Source organism: Amblyomma mixtum, chromosome 7, assembly GCF_055824585.1.
Source record: "Amblyomma mixtum isolate Tamu chromosome 7, ASM5582458v1, whole genome shotgun sequence".
Lineage (NCBI taxonomy): Eukaryota > Metazoa > Arthropoda > Arachnida > Ixodida > Ixodidae > Amblyomma > Amblyomma mixtum.
In genome coordinates, this window is record NC_143018.1 from 5886439 (window position 1) to 5912800 (window position 26362).

The 26362-nt window shown below is 45.0% G+C and overlaps 1 protein-coding gene across 4 annotated transcripts in view; it reads left to right on the top strand.

Annotated features, from left to right (window-relative positions):
• Positions 1-26362, top strand: part of LOC149334847 (uncharacterized) — a 221262-nt gene that overhangs the window by 147775 nt on the left and 47125 nt on the right. For all 4 annotated transcript variants that reach the window (XM_089551475.1, XM_089551474.1, XM_089551476.1 and 1 more), the window contains 11 exons: positions 471-569; positions 7754-7907; positions 9307-9414; positions 12000-12038; positions 13049-13171; positions 15909-16168; positions 17609-17823; positions 19690-19886; positions 21848-22033; positions 22678-22892; positions 25457-25661. In XM_089551475.1, coding sequence (XP_089407601.1) covers positions 471-569; positions 7754-7907; positions 9307-9414; positions 12000-12038; positions 13049-13171; positions 15909-16168; positions 17609-17823; positions 19690-19886; positions 21848-22033; positions 22678-22892; positions 25457-25661 — 1801 coding nt within the window. The remainder of the gene's footprint in view (positions 1-470; positions 570-7753; positions 7908-9306; positions 9415-11999; positions 12039-13048; positions 13172-15908; positions 16169-17608; positions 17824-19689; positions 19887-21847; positions 22034-22677; positions 22893-25456; positions 25662-26362) is intronic.

Genomic DNA, 26362 nt, shown 5'->3' on the forward strand with positions numbered 1-26362 from the left:
ACGTAAGCAATACTGCGCCAGGTTTCGAGTCGTCGCGTAGCTCCCGGCGGTGGCCACGGTTGACCTTCAGCCGCAGCGAGGTGAAACAGATGGAGCGCCGTTGCCATAGCAACCGTTTCAGCCACGCTCCACCAGGCGGCAGGACCGTCGCTGCGCCGCCGCCGCTGCCGCGCGCCTAGTCGCGCGCTCGCGACGCATGTGTCAGAATATGGAGAGAGGAAGCGGGGGGGAAACGGGGAATAAACACGCGTGTGCGCCTCGGGCAAAACGCAACTTGTCCGGTTTAACCAGAACTAAACCTCAGCTCAATTTTATTAGATGGCCTATGTGTCGTTACTTTTGAAAACTCAGAGAAAGCAAGGACTAACACAGATGTTCTCACTTCAGTGCTTATTCTAAAAAAAATCCTGTGATACCCTCCTGTTCCGAGGGGGCACGTCCAGTCCTAAGTGGCGTCATACAAAATCCAGGTCGGCGGAATCCTGGAGACAAGGACCTGCCACGAGTGCCAGTGCCAGCTGGGAGGCCGGTCGAGCTGCCTGCCCAAGACATGCCCGCCCTGCCCCAAGGTGAAACCCGTGTTTCGGGTGGTGTTTCTTTACTTATGAATACTGTAGTCACTAACCGGAAATTCATACAGATAGGTGCAAATGTTGTTATTACAAAATGGACGCACGAATAAATTCACACTGGATGCAAGAAAATGCAGTGATGGCTACGAGAAATCTACAAGGTACAGGTTAGGCTCAAAAAAAGAATACAAAACACACAAAGCGAGTGTTGTGTTTGAATGCCTCAAAGCTTCGCCTGCAGTGGCTCCGGGCGTTTGAAAACGGTTTCGAAACTACACGAGTTTTCAATTTAGGCTTGTTTACTTCGGCGCACGTGTCTTACTGATTTACTGAAAAGTTCGGGGCACGGAAGCATATTTTTGTACTTGTCGCATGTGATTTTGTCTTTTATTTTCCTCGTGTTGCACTCTTTCATCGCTCTTGCATTTCCAAAGCTTTGAATATACTTCCGAATGCCTGGCCCACCTGATTAAAGCCTTGGGGTTTGGACAAAAACACGAGCTTAGGTAACATCAGAGAACTCAAAACTCGAACGGGTACCGAAATAAATACGCTTGGGAGATGAGCTTTCCCTTTACATGCTTGCTTTTCAAGCCGACGCGATTCACTTTCTGGTAATTTGACTATGAGCCCCAATCACCTTGTTTATGATTTGTCGTATTCAGAATTGTGGTAATATTGACTATAAGCCCCAATCACCTTGTTTATGACTTGTCGTATTCAGAATTCTGGTACTATTGAATATGAGCCCCAATCACCTTGTTTATGATGTCGTATTCAGAATTATGGTAATATTGACTATGAGCCCCAATCACCTTGTTTATGACTTGTATTCAGAATTCTGGTACTATTGACTATGAGCCCCAGTCACCTTGTTTATGACTTGTCGTATTCAGAATTCTGGTAATATTGACTATGAGCCCCAATGACCTTGTTTATGACTTGTCGTATTCAGAATTCTGGTAATATTGACTATGAGCCCCAATCACCTTGTTTACGACTTGTCGTATTCAGAATTCTGGTAATATTGACTATGAGCCCCAATCACCTTGTTTATGACTTGTCGTATTAAGAATTCTGGTAATATTGACTATGAGCCCCAATCACCTTGTTTATGACTTGTCGTATTAAGAATTCTGGTAATATTGACTATGGGCCCCAATCACCTTGCTTATGACTTGTCGTATTAATAATTCTGGTAATATATATGAGCCCCAATCACCTTGTTTATGACTTGTCGTGTTCAGAATTCTGGTAATATTGACTATGAGTCCCAATCACCTTGTTTATGACTTGTCGTATTAATAACTCTGGTAATATTGACTATGAGCCCCAATCACCTTGTTTATGACTTGTCGTATTCAGAATTCTGGTAATATTGACTATGAGCCCCAATCACCTTGTTTATGACTTGTCGTATTAAGAATTCTGGTAATATTGACTATGAGCCCCAATCACCCTGTTTATGACTTGTCGTATTAAGAATTCTGGTAATATTGACTATGGGCCCCAATCACCTTGCTTATGACTTGTCATATTAATAATTCTGGTAATATATATGAGCCCCAATCACCTTGTTTATGACTTGTCGTGTTCAGAATTCTGGTAATATTGACTATGAGTCCCAATCACCTTGTTTATGACTTGTCGTATTAATAACTCTGGTAATATTGACTATGAGCCCCAATCACCTTGTTTATGACTTGTCGTATTAAGAATTCTGGTAATATTGACTATGAGCCCCAATCACCTTGTTTATGACTTGTGTTCAGAATTCTGGCAATATTGGCTATGAGCCCCAATCACCTTGTTTATGACTTGTCGTATTAAGAATTCTGGTAATATTGACTATGAGCCCCAATCACCTTGTTTATGACTTGTCGTATTAAGAATTCTGGTAATATTGACTATGAGCCCCAATCACCTTGTTTATGACTTGTCGTATTAAGAATTCTTGTAATATTGACTATGAGCCCCAATCACCTTGTTTATGACTTGTCGTATTCAGAATTCTGGTAATATTGGCTATGAGCCCCAATCACCTTGTTTATGACTTGTCGTATTCAGAATTCTGGTAATATTGACTATGAGCCCCAGTCACCTTGTTTATGTTTGTCGTGTTCAGAATTCTGGTAATATTGACTATGAGCCCCAATCACCTTGTTTATGACTTGTCATGTTCAGAATTCTGGCAATATTGGCTATGAGCCCCAATCACCTTGTTTATGACTTGTCGTATTCAGAATTCTGGTAATATTGGCTATGAGCCCCAATCAGCTTGTTTATGACTTGTCGTATTCAGAATTCTGGTAATATTGGCTATGAGCCCCAATCACCTTGTTTATGACTTGTCGTATTCAGAATTCTGGTAATATTGACTATGAGCCCCAGTCACCTTGTTTATGTTTGTCGTGTTCAGAATTCTGGTAATATTGACTATGAGCCCCAATCACCTTGTTTATGACTTGTCATGTTCAGAATTCTGGCAATATTGGCTATGAGCCCCAATCACCTTGTTTATGACTTGTCGTATTCAGAATTCTGGTAATATTGGCTATGAGCCCCAATCAGCGTGTTTATGACTTGTCGTATTCAGAATTCTGGTAATATTGGCTATGAGCCCCAATCACCTTGTTTATGACTTGTCGTATTCAGAATTCTGGTAATATTGGCTATGAGCCCCAATCACCTTGTTTATGACTTGTCGTATTCAGAATTCTGGTAATATTGACTATGAGCCCCAGTCACCTTGTTTATGTTTGTCGTATTAAGAATTCTGGTAATATTGACTATGGGCCCCAATCACCTTGCTTATGACTTGTCGTATTAATAATTCTGGTAATATATATGAGCCCCAATCACCTTGTTTATGACTTGTCGTGTTCAGAATTCTGGTAATATTGACTATGAGTCCCAATCACCTTGTTTATGACTTGTCGTATTAATAACTCTGGTAATATTGACTATGAGCCCCAATCACCTTGTTTATGACTTGTCGTATTCAGAATTCTGGTAATATTGACTATGAGCCCCAATCACCTTGTTTATGACTTGTCGTATTAAGAATTCTGGTAATATTGACTATGAGCCCCAATCACCCTGTTTATGACTTGTCGTATTAAGAATTCTGGTAATATTGACTATGGGCCCCAATCACCTTGCTTATGACTTGTCATATTAATAATTCTGGTAATATATATGAGCCCCAATCACCTTGTTTATGACTTGTCGTGTTCAGAATTCTGGTAATATTGACTATGAGTCCCAATCACCTTGTTTATGACTTGTCGTATTAATAACTCTGGTAATATTGACTATGAGCCCCAATCACCTTGTTTATGACTTGTCGTATTAAGAATTCTGGTAATATTGACTATGAACCCCAATCACCTTGTTTATGACTTGTGTTCAGAATTCTGGCAATATTGGCTATGAGCCCCAATCACCTTGTTTATGACTTGTCGTATTAAGAATTCTGGTAATATTGACTATGAGCCCCAATCACCTTGTTTATGACTTGTCGTATTAAGAATTCTGGTAATATTGACTATGAGCCCCAATCACCTTGTTTATGACTTGTCGTATTAAGAATTCTTGTAATATTGACTATGAGCCCCAATCACCTTGTTTATGACTTGTCGTATTCAGAATTCTGGTAATATTGGCTATGAGCCCCAATCACCTTGTTTATGACTTGTCGTATTCAGAATTCTGGTAATATTGACTATGAGCCCCAGTCACCTTGTTTATGTTTGTCGTGTTCAGAATTCTGGTAATATTGACTATGAGCCCCAATCACCTTGTTTATGACTTGTCATGTTCAGAATTCTGGCAATATTGGCTATGAGCCCCAATCACCTTGTTTATGACTTGTCGTATTCAGAATTCTGGTAATATTGGCTATGAGCCCCAATCAGCTTGTTTATGACTTGTCGTATTCAGAATTCTGGTAATATTGGCTATGAGCCCCAATCACCTTGTTTATGACTTGTCGTATTCAGAATTCTGGTAATATTGACTATGAGCCCCAGTCACCTTGTTTATGTTTGTCGTGTTCAGAATTCTGGTAATATTGACTATGAGCCCCAATCACCTTGTTTATGACTTGTCATGTTCAGAATTCTGGCAATATTGGCTATGAGCCGCAATCACCTTGTTTATGACTTGTCGTATTAAGAATTCTGGTAATATTGACTATGAGCCCCAATCACCTTGTTTATGACTTGTCGTATTCAGAATTCTGGTAATATTGGCTATGAGCCCCAATCACCTTGTTTATGACTTGTCGTATTCAGAATTCTGGTAATATTGGCTATGAGCCCCGATCACCTTGTTTATGACTTGTCGTATTCAGAATTCTGGTAATATTGGCTATGAGCCCCAATCACCTTGTTTATGACTTGTCGTATTCAGAATTCTGGTAATATTGGCTATGAGCCCCAATCACCTTGTTTATGACTTGTCGTATTCAGAATTCTGGTAATATTGACTATGAGCCCCAATCACCTTGTTTATGACTTGTGTTCAGAATTCTGGCAATATTGGCTATGAGCCCCAATCACCTTGTTTATGACTTGTCGTATTAAGAATTCTGGTAATATTGACTATGAGCCCCAATCACCAATTGTTTATGACTTGTCGTATTAAGAATTCTGGTAATATTGACTATGAGCCCCAATCACCTTGTTTATGACTTGTCGTATTAAGAATTCTTGTAATATTGACTATGAGCCCCAATCACCTTGTTTATGACTTGTCGTATTCAGAATTCTGGTAATATTGGCTATGAGCCCCAATCACCTTGTTTATGACTTGTCGTATTCAGAATTCTGGTAATATTGACTATGAGCCCCAGTCACCTTGTTTATGTTTGTCGTGTTCAGAATTCTGGTAATATTGACTATGAGCCCCAATCACCTTGTTTATGACTTGTCATGTTCAGAATTCTGGCAATATTGGCTATGAGCCCCAATCACCTTGTTTATGACTTGTCGTATTCAGAATTCTGGTAATATTGGCTATGAGCCCCAATCACCTTGTTTATGACTTGTCGTATTCAGAATTCTGGTAATATTGGCTATGAGCCCCAATCACCTTGTTTATGACTTGTCGTATTCAGAATTCTGGTAATATTGACTATGAGCCCCAGTCACCTTGTTTATGTTTGTCGTGTTCAGAATTCTGGTAATATTGACTATGAGCCCCAATCACCTTGTTTATGACTTGTCATGTTCAGAATTCTGGCAATATTGGCTATGAGCCCCAATCACCTTGTTTATGACTTGTCGTATTAAGAATTCTGGTAATATTGACTATGAGCCCCAATCACCTTGTTTATGACTTGTCGTATTCAGAATTCTGGTAATATTGGCTATGAGCCCCAATCACCTTGTTTATGACTTGTCGTATTCAGAATTCTGGTAATATTGGCTATGAGCCCCGATCACCTTGTTTATGACTTGTCGTATTCAGAATTCTGGTAATATTGGCTATGAGCCCCAATCACCTTGTTTATGACTTGTCGTATTCAGAATTCTGGTAATATTGGCTATGAGCCCCAATCACCTTGTTTATGACTTGTCGTATTCAGAATTCTGGTAATATTGGCTATGAGCCCCAATCACCTTGTTTATGACTTGTCGTATTCAGAATTTTGGTAATATTGGCTATGAGCCCCAATCACCTTGTTTATGACTTGTCGTATTCAGAATTATGGTAATATTGGCTATGAGCCCCAATCACCTTGTTTATGACTTGTCGTATTCAGAATTCTGGTAATATTGACTATGAGCCCCAGTCACTTTGTTTATGACTTGTCGTATTCAAAAATTCTGGGCAAGTGCATTTTTCCAGCAAGGAGTTTCTTATAAAGGCATATTTTTTAACATCGTAAGATTTCTCCATCAGAGTCAATATATCAGCAGATCGCCCCCTCAGGACGCTTGTAGTTTTTTGCTTTTTATGGTCAAAACTTTCCTCGTTGGCTTTCTCTGCCAGTTTTAACTTGACAAAAAAGCACCCAGAAAGCGACAAAAACAAATGCGACAGCAGACAGAGACAAGCGCTAACTTGCAACTGAGTTTTATTCGTACCATGGGGCGAAATATATAAGAAGCTATAGGGAAGAAAAAGGAGAGGAACAACAATGAAAAAGAAAATATCTGACAACACGAAACCAAAGTCACGTTCTCACGCGGTGATGGAACAGTTACGCAATCTCCTTTCGCGAAAGAGCGACTGATGGATGGAGTGCTTACGCAGTCACTGCGCGTGCTATATATCTCCAGCGCCTCCAGTATTTCTCGTGTGATCTGTGTGCAACGGCTGCCAATAACTATACATCTCTCGAAATCAGGATCACAGTAGCCACCGCCATCGAAGTCACAGCCGCGACAGTAAATCGCAAGAGTTGCGCGCATTTTTCGTAAATTGTTGGAATGCTCTCGCAGTTGGTCATTTACACACCGTCCGCTCTGGTCAACGTAGGAGCGGCCGCATGGCAGTGCCATCTTGTAGACGATATCCTGCTTAGAATCGAAACACCTGTTGGCATGCCGTGTCTGACAACCTGCATTTTTATTTCTCGATGGGTATGTTAGCGCTACAAAGCCTGCCTAGTTTATGGGGTGCGGAAAGAACGACATTTAGGTTGACCATCCGAGCACCCTTCATGAGATTGTGGGAGAATAAGTTGGCGTGCGGCAAAGCTATTACCCGTTTATTTTCGGTTAAGGACACGGGCAGTGACTGCGTAAGCGCGCCATCAGTCGCTCTTTTGCAGAAGGAGAGTAAATAGGTACCTGTGCCCTAGCCGCGTGGCAACTTGACTTTGGTTTCATATATTGCAAGCCATTTGCTTTTTTTTTGTTATTCCTTTTCTTTTTCCTTCCCTATCATGTTCCTATATATTTCGACCAATGGTTGTCATCGATATCTTCAACAGTATCTTACAATATTCACATTTGCCTCTCCATTATAGTCCAAAAAGCACCCCATTGCTTTTCTAAAGCCACCTTAACTACTCGATGCAGGCGCTGAGCAAACTAAGGTTTTTCTACTGCATCGGAAGGTTATAGCATTTCCATCGCATGTTCATCAAACTAACTTACAATATTCACAGGTCAACCAGCTGCTGCCCACTACCCAGTGTCGTGCTCACAGCCGGCCTATATACCTTGCAGGGCCGGCCTCAAACCCTCGGTCCCGACTGTACTTGCGGCTGCGGAAGCTGCCCCGACGGCCACCGTTTCTGCCCGACGTCCGGCGAGTGCATCGATGAGCAGCTCTGGTGCAACGGAATAGTCAACTGCCCCGACGACGAGACGGATTGCGAAGGTATTCAAAAATGCCACTTTTCGTCGCTACTCGGCTAAGGGACAGCGTGTTCATGGCTTTCAGCTGCGGTTGTTGGATCGAGCCCCAGCCACGTTGCCGCCTAATACGTACAGTCTTTGTCAAAAGTAACCAGGCTGCATGGTTTGTTTCTAGCTCGTACAGTGGAGCCCTTACTGCTTCCCTGTAGCTGAAATGGTCGTTAAAGGTAAGGACTGGGGGTCTTCTTACCTACCAACAACTTTTGGTCTTAAGCAAAAGTCACAAGTGCTCCACTATACAAATTAGAAGCAAACCATGCAGCCTGGTTACTTTTGACAAAGACGGTACCTGTGCTGCGCGATGCCAGTGCATGTTGAAGAAAGCTATGAGATCAATCCGCATATGTCCATTATCCGACTCGCATGCCTCGTACCCAGCGTTGGGACGTTGAAGGGCAACTGCAGCATTTTTTTGAGGATTTCGCGATATCCAATGATTCAAATCTATATAGGCTGTAGGTAAAGCATGCCAAGTGTTTTGCACTAGCATTTAAAATAGTGACGTAATCGACGATTGAATTTTGCACTCAATGCACCAGAGGAGTGCGGGAAAACTCAGCGTGACGTCACGAAAGGTATGGTTTCAAATTACCGCGGTCGTCAGCCACACCCTGCCCTGACTCGTTAGACGCTGCCAAGCAGCTCTCGGCAGGGTTTACCTTCGGTGGCGTTGGTTTTTTTTTTTCCTTCAAAGCAGGCGTTTGTGCGTTGGAAATGCAGCGATACCTTCGATGGCGTCATCATGCGCCACACACTTGGCGTTGTGCGCTGCGGAGAAGCTTGAAGGGCCCGGATTTTAATCGGCGATTACTTCACTATTTCAAGTGCTAGCCCCAAAAGGCTTCGCATGCTTTACCTGCAAGTTTCACACATTCGGCCCTCTTAAGCTCGTTGATTTCTAAAACCTTTGGAGTTTCCCTTTAAACGCGCATATCATCCGGTGCCATTTTCGGTATTACAACTAGCGCTCTCTCTGCAGAGTACGGAAATCAGGGGTTCAATGCACGACCGTGGCGGCTGTATTTCGACGCAGCCAGAGGCGAAAAGTCTCCTTTTGCTGAGAAAACTATCATGGGCACTTCGACAACCCTTGCCCTGACATCCTCCCCGCTGACAGGGAACAGGGGAAAATTCGGCGCAAAATGCAGCGCAAGCTATTTCAAAATTGAGTTTATTTTTTCCAACCACCCAGATGGAATAGAAATTCCGCTGTCCTGGGTTAAATTTCTGCTAAAATCCGCTCTCCCGTTTCCCGAGGAAGACAAAAAGTCAAATGTACTCGGAATGTTTTAGCTCCGGCCAGAGCTGACAAATCATCACTTTTTCTTACACTCTGTAATGTTCTTGACGCCTGCTCGCAGTGACCACGACCGTGGCCCCGTGTCCTCCGCTGGTGAAGAAGTTCTGCGCCAAGGGAGACACCCTGGTTCTCCTCAGGGACGAGCTGGGCTGCGAGCAGTACGCATGCGGTAAGGCCACTGCCCTCGCTGGCACCAGCGCGCTTCCGGGACGATATCACTCCAAATTTCTAACCGTTCAAAAAAAAAAACAAAACAGAAGGCTGCCATACTTTTGATAGCGTGGGCGGCAAAGACTACCGCCGCTATCAGGTGTTCCTAACCTAACCTAACCTAACCTAACCTAACCTAACCTAACCTAACCTAACCTAACCTAACCTAACCTAACCTAACCTAACCTAACCTAACCTAACCTAACCTAACCTAACCTAACCTAACCTAACCTAACCTAACCTAACCTAACCTAACCTAACCTAACCTAACCTAACCTAACCTAACCTAACCTAACCTAACCTAACCTAACCTAACCTAACCTAACCTAACCTAACCTAACCTAGGCAAGACATAACACACCGCTAACAACTGAAAGCTTTGTTTTTTGGCAGTACAGCATATACTCCGCAAGCGGCTGAATAGAAGAAAACAATGCACGTGCATCATGCATAAAAAATTCAATATTCTGCTTGGTTTTTGTCACTTTCTTCAAATTTTCTTCTCTTTGGGCCGCGAGCGAGTTACATAAAGCGGCTTCCCTGCCAATAACGATTTCAGCTATCAGCGCTGTGTTGTGTTTCGTCTGTTGGGCTGTAGCTGTGTTAAGTTCTCATTTTAGGCTTTCATAGAAGCGAAAATGTGACGTGCGCTGCGATTAACCTTGTTTCCATAGGAGTTACGGAGTATGAGCAAAATTTTCCAGGGAGGGGGCAACTTTTCAATTTACAATCTAGCAGACGGGGGTAGGGAAATGGTTGCCTCTATATGCAGTTTGAGGTCAAATGTTTCGATAAGAACGCCAGAACACCGTTTTTTGCATTTTCCTTCCCGGAATCTTATGACGGTGTCCACCTAGTTCGTGCAAAGAAGTATCAATTGGTAAAGAAAGTAACAGACGCCTGAATGCGCCTCAACCGTTACCTGAACGCTCTTTCTCGTTAAAATTAATGCATTAGGCAGGAGAATTGCACAGTTTTCTTTACGCAGCCGCAGTGAAATTTTGGCGAAATATATGGCAGAAATTATTATACAGAATACAATATTTACATAAATATTACCTAAAATTGAGTATGATGTAGTGAGGAAAACGCGGATGCACTCCAAGCAAGTTTTTTTTTTTTTAAGCAAATATTTCCTTAGCAGTGTTCCAACGGTATGCCATAGTAAGAATGGCCGCGAATGTGCAATGCTTGACGACTGCCGGGTCTTTTACTTCGGCTGGGGTCCGGAACGTCGACCAGTCGAGATGTCCTTAATAGCTTGTCTTAAATATCACAGCACCGATCGCCATTTTTTCTCCATTATACATTGCAAAAAAAAGCAAAAAGGCCGTGACATGTACTTTCTGCGGGGTGCTCTGCTAAGCAGCCGTAACAGATCATTCGCAAAGCTCGGTGTTCTCCTTGGAGCATGACGTTAACTGACGTTGACTACAAAAGAAAACTTCCCTTTTACTACGTGTGCTATAGTTACGAACAAAATGCAACGCAGCTGAGAAGGCTGTTAGCACGGCTGCGGGACGCAGAAGCATTATATCAGCACCATTTGCGTATCGCCAATTTTTGCAGTTCTTGTTGATGTTATAAAACACAATAAAACGTAGCTCTGTTTAGAAATCTGGCAGCTTTGCAATGTTTTGATGAAACTAAATGCTGGAGATAAAGGAGAACCTCCTTCTTGAAGGCGTTTAACTGCGGCATTCTTCAGCAGTGGGCATGGGTGATTGGTCGCTTGTAAGCAGTACCATATCCCTAGGACAGAGCGATTCTTGTTGTGTAGCTTTGCAAGGCTGTGGCATTTCCTTTATGAAACAAAGACATGTGTGTCCCTTAGCTAGAGAAGTCAGGACAAAGAAAAAAAAATCGCGCAAGTTCGCTGAAGCCCTCGTTACGCAGTAGTGAAATAAGGAGCACGTCCTACAAATTAACACCTAAAGGATTTAGTACCACTGCAGCAGCAGTTTCAAGAGAAACGAATTGGACTGAAAAGACCACGAACAGGTAATGTCCATATGTTAGTTTCGAAAACCATTGTCATTCCTTCTCATAGCGCTGAAAAGTAATCTTGGCGTTGTGCTTTTTTCTGTATTATTCCGGGAACTTCAGCAAACCGACCAAGCCCATGAGGCTACAATGGCCTTCAAACGGTCACTTTGTAGGCGTCGGTACACTCCAGACATGAATGCATTGCTATAATTTCAAAGGCTACCTTATTTTGAGGATCCGGACAAAACGAGTCCCCATTTTTAGATCTATAATTTGTTCTTCGCTGTTCGTTTAGCACCGACTACTATTGATTTCTGAAAATGTGAATTCTTTCCTTTACTACCAGTGATCCACTTGTTGCCGTTCAGCTTGTGTTCAGAACTATTTGTATCCCTGAAATTTGGCCAGCTTGTTCAAAAGGAACTCCAAGCGACAACACAAGTGACCAAGTTCTAGCGCAGCTGCCAATTGTATTTAACAGCCGGCGCTTTTGATTTACCGGGCTCGATCCTGTCTCACTTGCTCAAACAGACGAAGACGGTAATCTTTATGTTGCAGAGTCCGTTCCACCTCCTGCGATTGCGCAGCCTCCCATCAGTAAGTGTTTCACTCGGCTCATTAAAACTGCTTATGCCCTTATTGCAATTTTTTTTATTGAGCGGGTTTTGGTTGAACAGGAAAAATACCCTAGTGTCATTTTTCTGTTGAAAATTTGAGGATCTCTTCTAATAACAGTCAAAAGTATTTTAGCAACAATTATGCAGAGATTACTCTTCTGTATCTGAAACAATGCTTAAATAAAAAGAGTCCTTAGGCGAAGTTTTTGCAGTTCCCAAACGGAAAGGTATTAGTAAAGCTTCAATAACCCAAAGAGTCTTTCAACTGCATGCACGCTGCATTGCAAATCGTTTCTTTTGCTGGAAGCAAGCGTAAATGCTATTAATATATTTGCTGCTAGGCGCAAGCAGATGTGAGAAGAAAAAGAACACTTAGAATGTACCTACAAGAAAATCGATACTTTTTACAGAAAAAAAAAAATAACGACGTCAGTGCTACCAATCCGCCTTTTTCGAATAATGGAGTTTATCGTAGGTGCGGCTCTAATGTTGTAGCCAGCCTCGGTATTCTAGTCATTTTATGAGAGAGAAGAGCTGCTCGATGAGCAAGAATACAGGAGGTTAATGTCCTCTCTATACACCCAAATCACCGATTGGGACACCTAACCCCTGTGAAGAGTTCATGGCCGCCGTAATTACATTAACGAAACAAGGTCTGGTTTACTAATTTGCAACGAGTATTAGGTGGTGCATTACACTTTTGCACCCGTATATTTTCAACTAGTTAATACCATAACCACAATAACATGTGTTGCGTATTGTTTAGTAAAGTGTGATTGCTAAGGTGTACAGTAAATGCATGCGATAGACTTCAAAGAGGAGAACCAAATCATAAGCCTAAGCCCGGAAAGTACGAATGCGATAGACTTCAAGGAAGAGAAGGCACCAAATCGTAAGCCCGGGAAGCACGAAAAAACTCCAAGGAAAGCTGCCGAGTAGTGGGATCATTTTGCGAACCGAAATTACCGCACCTCACTCCCGTGCTTTCAGCCGAGTCCGAGTGCGAGCTGGTGGGCCACCACTTCAAGACGTTCGACGGTCGTGAGTTCGACTACAGCTACTGCGATCACGTGCTTGTCAGCGATGCCGCCACCGGAAACATCACCATCTCAGGTACGTCGCCAGCTCAATATCTTTTACGTGCAGTTTCTTAGAGGTGTTTGTTTAGTGTTAGAGCTTGATAGAAGCTTCACGCAAAAGATAGTTTTTGCTCGCGCACTACTGTCGGCAGACCGCAAGCGTACCAACTATTGTTGTCAAAATGCTTTCTTGTCTAAGTGATTTTTTTCGGTAATCTATGTAAGGACGCGAAGGATAGGGCAATAAAAAAGGCAGCACATACGACGCCCTTATACTCAAAGCTAATATTTGAGGGTCCGAGAAAAGCAACAGTAGATGAAGAAAGGAATAAAAATTTAAGAATATGACACTTCTTGGACCCTCAGGTGTCCCTTATTCATACGTTAAGCAAACGATGGAACGGCCCTATTTAAACGCGTGCTGAGTGGCAAATCGTTTCATTTCGCCAGATATATGCTGGTAGGAGCAGCTGGTCTAAAAACTGCTCCAGACAGCTTGACGAGGCCATTGCAGGTTAGATCGTGGGGAGTATACAAACACTGCAGAATAAGCAGAACAATAATACCGATGTGTTCTCAGAAGCGTTCGCACCTCACGATATGCAATATAAAGCACTGTGATAAGGTAGTAATTACTCATTGACGTCCACCCGAGCGCAGCCATTCGGCTACAAAGGAAAGCTATGCAGCTTTCTCAGAAACTTCGTAGTTAAAGAAAAATTCGTCTGGTCCCGAGTTCGAACCCGGGACCACCGCTTCACCGGAGCAGTCGCTCTACCAGCTGAGCTAACCGGGACAGCAAGCTTATGGTAGGGCGAGAGCGAATTGATCAATAACTCTAAGTGGAAACTGTGTTGGTCAAATGTTAAGGGGATTCTTCCAAGGTGGAGTAGATTAGTAATAAGGTAGTAGTTACTCATTGACATCCACCCGAGCGCAGCCATACGGCTACAGAGGAAAGCTATACAGCTTCCTCATAAACTTCGTAGTTAAAGAAAAATTCATCCTGGTCCGGGGTCCGAACCCGAGACCAGGACGAATTAGTCCTGGTCCCGGGTTAGCCGGGTTAGCCTCCTGATTAGCCGTTAGTAATAGCCATGTCAGTTTTTAGAATTCCGAAAACGCGACTACCCTCTCCGCTGTGGCTCGACAAAGTTTGGCTGCATCATGCGAAATACATGCCCTTCTGAAAGCACCCAGAAAAGGCAACCCCTCCAGCGCACGTAACTAGCCGAAATAGCCAAATTTTGTTGAGCCGCAGCATGAAGAGTAATTGCGTTTTCGAAATGCTAAAAATGGATATGGCTATTACTAACGACCGGCTACAGGTCTCTAATTGAAACCAGGCACCTAACTCTAGTAGTTAAAATGCTAATTATTAGAATTTAGTTAAACAGCTTACTAGTTGAAGTGATTCAGCGGTTCTCTGGTGTCCGCTAGGCCTGGCAGTACCATGCTTCAAAAGCCATAATTTTACCCTAAAAAGTCTATTCCTGAAAATTTTTCAAAGTGTTCGCTGAAACGCCCGGTATATCAACAACATATGCAAGTCCCAGGACAGATTACTATTGTGACTAATGGGGCTCCTAGTATTTTACGAGACTCAACGATTTTGATATTGTAGCCTTCATAGGTGATGGCATTATTTAATGTGTGTTTTGTTTTTGCTCCGAAAATTATTCTCTTCGCCTTGGATGGATGAACTTTCAGCCCGTTTGATTATGACCGCGAGGGTAACTTTACTGGGAAGACATGGCGTTAATTTCTCAACATATCTGCATTTCGACCGGGCATAAGTACGAAACAATCGTCGGCATATATGATAAATTTAATTGACCTACCAATGCGAACATCATTGATAATGACATTGAACAAAAGCGGCCCGAAAAGGCTTCTCTGGAACACCGTTAGTGAGTGGTAAAATGTTCGACCGGTGATTACCAAACTCACCATTTGTGGTCTATTGCTAAACGAGATTTAATCAATTCCATAGGTGTCCCACTACCTCTGTACCGGGATGGTTTAGTTGGAATAATGTTGTGGCTTAAACAACAAAAGCCTTCGCGAAATCTACGAAGAGGCCAATAGTGAAAAAATTGATAGGGATTTAACGTATTTAAACCGAGTAGACCTGCGAAAGCAGGTGTTCATTCTTTAATTGGGGGGGCACTTAAACTCCGCCTTACGGATGTGGCATGACATCTTTAGTGGGTTAATGCCCATGTATGCTGAATTGGTAATTCCTACTTAAGATTCATAGATGGCGGCGAGTCCTCATATACCACTACCAGCGCAGTGGCCCAGCGGTTAAGCGATGCGCCACTGCACTGGCAGGTGGCTGTTTCTATCCCAGCCACCCGTCGGGATTTTGCGACCCATGTTGCTCTTCCCGAGCAACCTCTCGAGCAGATGGCATGACGCTCGTCCGAACTTACCCGAGCTTACTCGAGTTACTACCCGAGCTTACCCGAGTAACTCGTATAAGCTCGGGTAGTAACTCGGGTTGCTAGGCAACGGCACAAGATCGTTTGGTAGCCGCACCGCCACGATCCGAGCAGGGCTCCAGTAGTGTTGCTTTCGCAACAAAAGGAGTAAAAGGAACAGGGGCGTCTATGGACCACGGACCACGAGACCAGTGGTTAGAGCTGGTTAGAGTGGTATTGCTTTCGCACTAAAATTAGCAGGGTTTCAACGCAGTTAAACCAAGTAGTCGTGCAAAAGCAAAGTGTGCAGATCACCCTTGAGAGTGTCAACGGTGTCGTGTCGTGCAGTGCACCGAAGCTGCGAGCTGGAGGACGAGCAGGCGTGCCCCAAGCGGGTGACCATCGAGCAGCTGAAGCACCGCATCGTGCTGGGCACCGATCTGTCGGTGCGCGTGGACGACTACGAGTACAGCGCCAAGCAGCTGCCGCTGCTGGCCGAGCGCATGCCCGAGTTCGTCGTCGAGAACGTGGGCGAGCAGCTCTACTTCCGCTCGAAACTCTTCAAGCTCGAGCTCAGGCTCGACGTCCGCGGAAGGGTCAGCGTCAAGGTGAGGGCCTGCAGTAGTCATATTGTTTGCGCACTGAGTGCGTTTTTGAGGACAACGCAGCGAGCTATGGAAAGAAAAATGATAGGTGTGACGTTAAGAGATCGCAAGCAGGCGGAGTGGGTGAGGGAACAAACGAGGGTCAATGACCCCCTAGTCGAAATCAAGAGGAAGAAGTGGGCTTGGGCAGGGCACGCAATGCGAAGATTGCGTAACCGCTGGTCCTTAAGGGTAACGGAGTGGGTTCCAAGAGAAAGCAAGCGTAGCAGAGAGCGGCAGAAAGTTAGGTGGGCGGATGAGATTAAGAAATTTGTGGGAATACGGTGGCCGCAACTGGCGAAGGACAGGGTTAATTGGAGAGACACGGGAGAGGCCTTTTCCCTGCAGTGGGTGAAGTCAGGCTGATGGTGATGATTACACACCCTCGTTATAGCTGGAATTAGTGAGTTGACGCGGCAGGTTATGATAACACCTGATGCATGCCCAGATATCGGGGCTGTTTTTGAGCGTGTGGTAGAAATCAAAAAGATCAAAATGAAGTACCGTTCGAATTAATATTATTTGAATGTCCTTTGTAGGTTTTTGTCAGGCTTCTGTTGTTGTTTATACTTTGCCTTATATCTGGCGGTAATTTTTTGCCATTATATGTTTTAGTGTGCTCGTTACTTTTTTTCTCTTTATTGCACGATGTTGAAACTTTCCATTTTTATTTATTCTGCCATTTGTGTATTTTCTGGTTTTTATGTATTTCCACCCTGCTAGAATGCCTGTATGGGATAGCAGTATAAATAAATAAATAAATAAATAAATAAATAAATAAATAAATAAATAAATAAATAAATAAATAAATAAATAAATAAATAAATAAATAAATAAATAAATAAATAAATAAATAAATAAATAAATAAATAAATAAATAAATAAATAAATAAATAAATAAATAAATAAATAAATAAATAAATAAATAAATAAATAAATAAATAAATAAATAAATAAATAAACAAACATGTCTGAGTGGCCCCTGGAGTGGAAACTCCTAAGATTGTCTCCTGTGCGATCTCGTGAACAAGGCTCCGTCTTTCTACACAAGGTCGCACTGCACAAGATCAGTGTCTAGGACTAATTATTGCATGATTAGGTTATTGCACTAAAGGAAGAGCAGGAGACATACTAAACGGTGATGAATGATATAAAAAATAATACTTGAGTAGGGCTTTCACCTCCATATGAGAGTGCGGCTTGCAATGGGCACGGAAATAAGGAATGGCTCATCGCATCAGCTTCATTAGAAGTGGCAGACGTGTCGCACAGACAGAGTCGGCACGATGCTCTCTCTGATATGAATAATTCGCTTCGGTTAAGGCACAAGCCTCAAATGTAGAAATAGCCAACGACGGGATAGTTTGCAGTGAGCGCTGCTGTAGTGCATACCGCTCAACCCAGGTGGACTCTTCCTTGAACGGCACCCTCGCCGGCTTGTGCGGTTTCTTCAACGACGAACCCACCGACGACTTCGTGACGCCGTCCGGAGTGCACGTAAACACTGCGTCGGAGTTCGGCGACAGTTGGCCGACGCCCGGCGCAGAACAGGCGTGCCGCCCTCTGGAGTGCCCCAAGGAAACCCTCATCGCGGCCGCCACCATCTGCAACAAGCTGAGGTTCGTAGCCCTCAGGCGGCCCAAGCGCAAACAAACTGCAGGCATAAGAGTCTCGTCCGGCACTTGCGCAGGTGTTCATGACGTCAGAGGCGGACAGAATTTTAAATCTCAGCATGGTCTAAATAAAAAACAATTGTACCTAAACGAGTTATCATAGAAATGCACGTACAGTCTTTGTCAAAAGTAACCAGGCTGCATGGTTTGCTTCTCATTCGTATAGTAGACCCCTCACATTTTCCCTAAAGATCAAAAACTTCTTTGAATGTGTGGGCAGGGGTTCTCCTTGCCATACGGAAATTTAGAGGGCTGGCATAATAGCTTTACTATGCGACTGAGAAGTAAACCATGCAGCGTGGTTACTTTTGACAAAGACTGTACCTCCTGGCGCAGTCGATACCTATTTCCGTGTACTTGGCGTCTTCAGGCTTGGCCAGGTGATTAATTAACGGAAGGTATTAAATGTTAAAAAGTTATTAAAGGTTATTAATTAGCGGTCTTACTCTTAGTCGGCGCGTGAACTGTACCGTATGGCAGTGATTGAAAGGGTGGGCAGGGCGACAGAAAGAAGCATGGTCTGGAGTGGCTGAGTTGATACAACCAACCTGTGCTCGAGACCACGGCTTCACAACTCGCCGAAATAGCAAAGGCGGTGGCGGAGTCCGCGGCATCGCTACGAGCGCATACCCGAAACCCTGGGTTTAGTCGGCATTTGATGCAGTTCTAAGCAGCATGAAGGATAAGTGGCAAGATCACCAATTTATCCTCGTTAGGTTCTGGCGATAACACGTCGGCAGCCGTTTTGCGGAAGAAAGTAAAGATTTGAGAAACATCCGGGCTGCGGCGTGTTTAGCGGTGCTTCAGCTGCGATGCCTGAAAATGCCTATGCTGTGGCACTTCCTGGAGTTTTGGCTAAGCGTTTAATGTCGGTTTATACCGAGCTTACTTTCTGCAAGCCCGGAAGATCTTGATAAAACGCCTATAGTGCAGGGCTGCCATCGTGTGCCGCGAGGCACCGGACATTCAAAATCACCACACGAAGTTTGAATGTTTTTATGGCGGTCGGAATTAGTTGGTGTGACCTCTTCGGCCCGCTCCGTGACTCGGAGTTGAACCTCCGGGTCCGAGCTGAGCAGCGCGGCCTACCACTGAGCTGAAGAGGTCGCCGAACGACATCATCGGTCGGCCACCTGGCGTCCGGCCTAGAAGAGGAACCCACCCGGGGAGGGGAACGTCACCCCAACCCGCGCCTAAGATTTAATAAAGTTTACCTCCTCCTTAGTTGGTGCGAGTGGTGAAAAATTTTAGTGGGTCCGACTCTACAGCGAAGAGGAAGATTGGTTTGGTTTATTTGGTCCCAAAGCGACTCAGGCTATGAGGGACGCCGTAGTGAAGGGCTCCGGAAATTTCGACCACCTGGGGTTCTTTAATGTGCACTGACATCGCACAGTACACGGCCGTCTAGAACTTCACCTCCATCGAAATTCAGCCGCCGCGGCCGGGATCGAACCCGCGTCTTTCGGGTCAGCAGCCGAGCGCCGTAACCACTGAGCCACCGCGGCGGGGCTCGAGGAGGAAGAGTCGGCCATGATAATCACTGCGTAAGCTCTGAATATCTCGGGACTCTATAGTAAGAAATCATGCCTTATGCAAGTGTTGGAATGTCAAAATAAGTCCGCTTTTAACCAACTGACAAGTTTTAACATGTCCAGCTTAGGTTATGCGGAGTTCGCTACTGGCGACGAACAGATGGCGTTAGTTTCTGATGTCCATGTGATGTTCTGATGTGTTTTGAGCCCATTGCTACGTAGATGTACGATTGATTGACGGCGAAGACACCTCGGCACTTTTCATTGTCTTTTCGCTCAGGGAGGAGCCGTTCTCCGTGTGTCCAGGCCTGGACACGCAGCTGTCCAACTGCCTGAGTGCCACGTGCGAGTGCCTGCAGCGCAACGGGACAAGCGAGTCGGAGTGCGCCTGCGAGGCCTACCTCGACGCGGTCACCCAGTGCGACATCGAGGACCGGGACGAGAAGCTGCAGGGATGGAGGCTCCGCTACGGCTGCGGTGCGTCGCACCTCTTGATCGGCCCAACGCTGGCCCAGTGAAAAAGATTACTCCACGCTTCTATTCGGCACAGCTTAAGTTTCGGCAGGCGTCTATTCATAACTGATATTCAGCGAAATGAACGAGACAAATATTAGAGCAGGGAAGACGAACAGGCGCTATGTATTTCCGCAGGGCTCAGGATTTTTTTTTTTTTTGCTCGCGTGCCTTATCTCTTGCGCTTCTTCGTGGAACTTTTAAATCGGCAGTTTTACTATGCAGCGTAAGTCCTTCGCCTGATTAAGGAGGGTTAGTGTTACAAATGTAAGGCGAGCAGAGTGAGTTTGTAATGATCCATTGCACACATGCACAGAAATTCTGGACAAGTCCGTTTTTCACCAGGGAGTTGTTTATAACTGCATTTTTTTTTCATATTTATCTTAAGATTCGCTGCAACAATCAGCACACCCGCATATATCTACTAGGCAGGCTTGCATCTATTTTTTATTAACCTTCTTGCTGTCGTCAAAAAGGCACCTTTCTGGTTTTTTATGGCATTCTGAACTACTCGATGCGAGCTGTGGACAAATGTTAAAATTAAGGTTTTACTACGCATATGTAGAAGGCACCATAACTGTCAATATCTATACATAACAGTGCTTTGCAATATTGCAGAGTTGCCTCGTAAGTAAAAGTGATCCAAGGATCCTGGAGTGGGGAAAGAAGGTAGACACAGGACTAGCGCCCTATTCATGTTCTTAACAGTGCTTGTCCTGTGTCTACTATCTTCTGCTTTTGTCTTGTTAGCTGTAGAGAAATTTAGTTTAAATAGCATGATGTAAGGTGACACCTGGTGATGATTGACTGAGGGAGTGACTAAAGAGCACTGTTATTGTGTTTTTCGTTGTTTTGCTTCCTGTCTTGGGGGGGGATATGGATCAGAGAAGAAAGCGTGATGCTAGCTGCGTGTTCCTCACAAGAAGCTGTTCAGAATAACGTAGGCGACTTTCCTCGTCCTTTGCTGGATCATATCGCAGCGATGAGGGTGCAAGCTGACGAGAGGAATGCTTGCATCATCTTTGCTTGGTGTTTCCGCAGTGTAGCCTCTCGCAAGGTACACACGCGCGTAAAACTTACGCGACACACCTCGACGCGAAATTTGCCTCCAGCAGAACTGATTTATTTATTTATTTATTTATTTATACAAAATACCCCTAAGGGCCCTCAATTCGAGGGTATTACACAGGGAGGGGGGGGGGGGAAGGGTACAGGCATGTAATCAAAAGTAAACAAATAAATGACAACTTCAAGAAACTACAACAAAACAGATAAAAGCACATGAGTCTTTGCAAGAAAAATACAAAACGCAAAATTGAAAATTGAAGCTTAAAGGGGAAAAACAATAACATGAACACACCAGCAGACAGTAACGTTAATACAAGTTATACAATGTCTCACAAACAACGGCATGAAAATAAAACGAGAATCATCAACTAGTAATTTAACAATGTACCCAAGAAATTTAAGCAGAGATAGTGGCAGCCAATAGGTTAGAAAATTTATCCGTATCAGTGACGGTAGCATCATGTGAAGGCAGAGAGTTCCAGTCAGTTATAGTACGTGGTATGAATGAATGTGCATAGTTAGATGTCTGCATAGTTATGCATAGTTGTGCATGTGCATAGTTAGATGGTCTGCGTCAAATGAAACGCATAGACGCATAAAACTTTTAGTCGCTGGAAACCAAATACAGACGCGTTCTATGAATGCTTCGACAGAGCTGTCTCCGCGTCTTCCAAATGAAAATCAACTGCGTTAATTTCAAGTATCTTTCAGCTAATATTTTTCCGTCGTCTCGCTGTTCGCACTACCGTTGTCTTGTTCACTGACTGCACAAATATATTTCTCGCCTAAATCATGACGATAAGTCAAGCTAAGGCGCCTCTGCTCTGCTCACTGAAGAAAGTGCTCTCGACGTGCAGTGCCGGACTGCCCTCCGGAAATGCACTGGCTGGACTGCGGACCGGACTGTCAGCTGACGTGCCAGAACTTCCTGAACGGCGAGGTAGGCTGCGCCACCAAAAAGGCCTGCAACCCCGGATGCTTTTGCCCGCCCGGCACTGTTCTCGACGGCGACGTCTGCAAGAACCCCGACGAGTGCGCTGACAGTAAGTCAGCCGACGCTGCTTTCGATCCTTCCTTTCTTCTTCAGGCAACGGCCGTGTTACTTTTTGCACGGTGCCCTAGATACACATTCTCGCATCAGAAGATGTAAAACTTCGCACGCTGAAGTCTTCACGTTAGGAACATTCACAATATAATTTGTTTGCTTGGTATGACGCTTCAAGGATCTATTACTGATTGCACCGAAATGAAAATCCACTTGCCCCGCGTCATTCGCGTCTCTTGGTCTCTTACATGATCCACCCACTTATATTTCACTGAAAACATGATGTTTGATGTTGCAAGTACGCGTGCATACTTTTACCTGTGCAAAGGCTCTCCTAACTGTGCCAGCTCAAGGCAGGCGTCTTGTCTTTTCAGCGAGCTGTTTGCTTTTTGACTAGTAGACCATGCTTGCGCATTCCATTCGAATATCTCGCCTCTGTGCACTGTTTATTACACTGCATAACGTAAGTTTTATTGGGACTGGAGAGGCTACTGTCATTGCCGTTTTCTAATGGGCGGGCCTTTCTCCCCACTCCTAGGCCTTTTTTTTTTCCTTCTAAGGAAACAGACTAAGGCAAATATGTGCTCCCGACGAAACCGAGCACGAAGTGCATGGGTGTATTTTGTGTGACGCGTGCTGCAGAGGTGTGCACGGGCTACGGCGACCCGACAATCGAGACGTTCGACGGTTGGAAGTTCCAGCTTCAGTCGAGCGGCCACTTCGAACTCGTCTCGGACTCCGAGGGCCGCTTCACTGTGGACGGCGTAACCGGCAAGTGCGAAGACAGACTCACCTGTATCCTGGGCCTCAATGTTGAGCACAATGAGCACGTGGCTCGCATCAGGAGGCACCAGCCGGTGAGTTATGCCCGCAGAGGCGACATTTAGCGGCAATTCTTTTTGTTTCCTTCAGGCCTGATTCGGTAAGAAATAATTAGCCGTAAAATCGTCTGGCGTGGCCGCAGATAAAAAAAAATTGGTGTGGTTTAGCTCTGGTTAAACCTGGTTGGTTGCGAAAGCAATACAATGCAGAAGCGGTAGAACAACTAGATTCAGATATAGACTCTTCGTCAGTGACTTCAATGGCGAGACTCCTCGAGGAGCGCGGCACGACCGGCTCCTCCTGGCTGCGGTGGAGAGAGCAAGCTGACGTCACGCGCCGCCATAGCAACGGAGAGGCTGACGTCACACCATCTGTTAGGCGCGGCGGCGGCTCCTCTAGAAGCAGGGGGGTCCACGGACCACGCGACGAGTGGTTAGACTGGCGTAGTATTGCTTTCTCAATAAAACACTCTCCAACAGCTCTCGCCATCGGAGGGCCGGGGAGCACTCTTCGTATCGCGTTCGACTGCTTTGGTCCTACTGCCGCCGACAAGAGCTAGCGCTGCCAGTGCATCTGTTGTCTTTTTCGGTTCGGCATAGCAGCATGCAATGCAGGCTATCGACCAACTTTCCCTTAGTCAGGCAAGTGTCCGACCCAGCGCAGCATTTACCGCCGAACAGTGAGAAATGCGCGAGTGAACGAGCCAGCAGTTTAGCCGAGAGAAGCGTCTCACGAGGGAGTAAACATTCTGTGTAAGCATATGTGTGAGCTAACATGTGTTTCCGCATAGATCATTTCGTCCTTTGCCATCTTTGCACATCTTCTTTGTTTCCACACCTCTTTCGATATTATCTAGCTTGTTCCAGAGGTTGTGCACTGAGTTCCAAATAACATAGGGGATTGAAAATCTCGTTACCAGTCTCAAATGTGCCCTGCACACACGCAACCACCTCCACGAGGTTACTGACGCAGCATACTTCGTGTAATTGCACGAAGCATGGTTAATCAGTAAATGCATTCGGGACCATGCACAGTTGCCCGGAAATCCCCAAAGGTCTTATACCATCTGGAACACCGTAAAAATTGTAACTATTGCGCGCATTTAGTGAACTTCGAGCGGGAAGCAGCATGTATCTGTGCCAGATGTCGACACAATTCTTCGCCTTAGTAGACTAGTATAGTAAATGCCCATAAAGATGAATTTTATTCAAACGCGGTTATCTGACCGCCCACATAAGAGGCAGTAAATTCTCTGTCGTTGCGTTTACTAAAATTCACAGGACGTGATGCTTGCAATACAGGCCTCGCAGCGTTTTGAATAAATACGCTACGGGAGAGTCTGTCATCCAAAGACACAGGTTATGACAAAAGGGAAGCATTTAATGGTAGTGCTGGACGGATAGTTGTCGGCATAGCTTGCTTTCGAGCGGTACCCTGTGAATAAACTTCCTTTCAATGCTTTCGTTGGAAGCGACGGCCGCAGAAAAAAAAATGACTTATGAAGGCACAAAGCGCGGCCTTTTACTTGAGGCTGTTCACCGCTGTGTTGCACGTGACCAGGTTAGCCGTTAGGTTTCCACGCGTAGAATTACGCGAGCGCTCGTTGAATTACGCGCGCAATCCTAACAAAAAAGGGGGTCGTTTGCAGCGGCGTCACGTCTTGTCTTGCCCTAAAGGCCCTTTAATGGCACGTGCGTTGGGAGCGATGAACCTCGTGTGCGATTAAGCTCCGGCCAGACAATTGCTTCGTGGCGAAAAACGTGTTTGGGCGCCATAATGAATGCGGGTAAGAATTTAGAGCTGGAAGGGAATAGGGGCGGCTTTTATTTAAGCAGAGTCCCGCTTCTACGCGGGCTACAATAACCGGTGGTGTGTGCTTTTCGAGGTTTTTTGAAAAGATTTATTTGAGCAGAGCAGTTACAGCGTCTGCTGCAGGGGCAGAGGCTAAAGGCTATGGCGCCTGACGAAGGGCTCTGTCCCTCTGCAGTCGACGGAAGTGCAATGTTATTTGCGCATAACAAGAAGGTAAGGCACATAATTAAAACAAATGTGGATAAACTATGCCAACATAATCACAATATTAACACAGTATACGGAATGATATGAATATGTACAATAATGTGCAAGGATATTATACACAGATTTTGTTCAGTATACAATACCTTGGAGGTAAGAAGGTAGGTAAGAAGGTAAGAGGTAGGTAAGAAGACCCACAGTCCTTACCTTTAACGACCATTTCAGCTTCAGGGAAGCTGTAAGGGCTCCACTGTACGAGCTAGAAGCAAACCATACAGCCTGGTTACTTTTGACAAAGACTACGTTTCCGCTATGCCAAAACTATCCATTGGCTGGTATTAGGGCGCTGTAGTGGCGAAAGCGGCAGTTGCAACACACCTAGTTGCGGACAGTGTTACGGAAGGGTGTTAGAGAACCTTCCAGAGGGAACTCGGGAGGGGCGCTAAGTACGTATCGGCATGGGGGAAGGCCGGCCGGGACAGGAGGGCAGTGGTTGCCGCCGTGGGAGCCAGGTGCACTGGAGCTGCATGTTGGGTCACCGCCGAGACTGTGTACACTGAAACGCGTCTCGCTCCTTGCTCAGGCGGTGATCGACGGCAAGGAGTACGAGGCCAGCGATCTGCCTTGGAAGGGCGACGGGCTTACCGTGTTCGCCATGCCGGGACATCAGGTGACCGTGGTGCTGTTCCGCGAGTTGGGAGTCCAGGTGCGCTACAACGAGATCAGTGCCGCCTTCTCAATCCACGTGCCTTCCAAGAGCTTCTTCAACCGCACCGAGGGCCTCTGCGGTGAGCACATAGCGCGAGCCTTCTTACAGGCTACTTTGCTTCTACGGAATGGTGTTCAGGTTTTGCTATATCGGAGTGCCAATAACGTGACGTCGCTTGGTCGGGACAGTTTCTGCCGACTGCATCCCGTCTCCGCATCTGAAATCCCAGTCAGGTCTGAGAAGCTTGTTCACTTTTTTCCATGTGCTGCTGCTCGCGTACTGGCCCACTGTCTTCAAATTGTTATGCCAACTTCACTTACCTTCTCCTTCAACTAAAAACAGTGTCATTTTAAAGGCAGTGTTCTCTGTATAGAGAAAAGGCTGAGTAGAATGCAGTCTTGTAGAAATGACGAGTTCGGCTGTGCTGAGAAGATACGATCATTCCCATCGAGGCGATAGTGCTAGGTTGCCGGTTAGTCTGGCGTACGTTATGTTTCGTCCTATGGCCTAGACTTGAAATGCAAGTTTGGAGCCACTGTGCGCAATGCGTGAACCTCGCGAGTTGCACACTGAAGTTAACTCTGTGGGCTGTGCACTGGAATGCGCAGTGGCCTATTGGCCGGTCCCCAGTACGGAAAAAAAGGAAGACAGGAAAGGATAGAAAGATGAGAGTGAGAAATGTTTTTCTCAATGTTTGTCGTTGCTCATCGCCACAGTTGCTACCGCAGCGTTTGACTAGCATTACTTGCCTTCCTTCAAACTTAGTTCACGGGCAGCAAT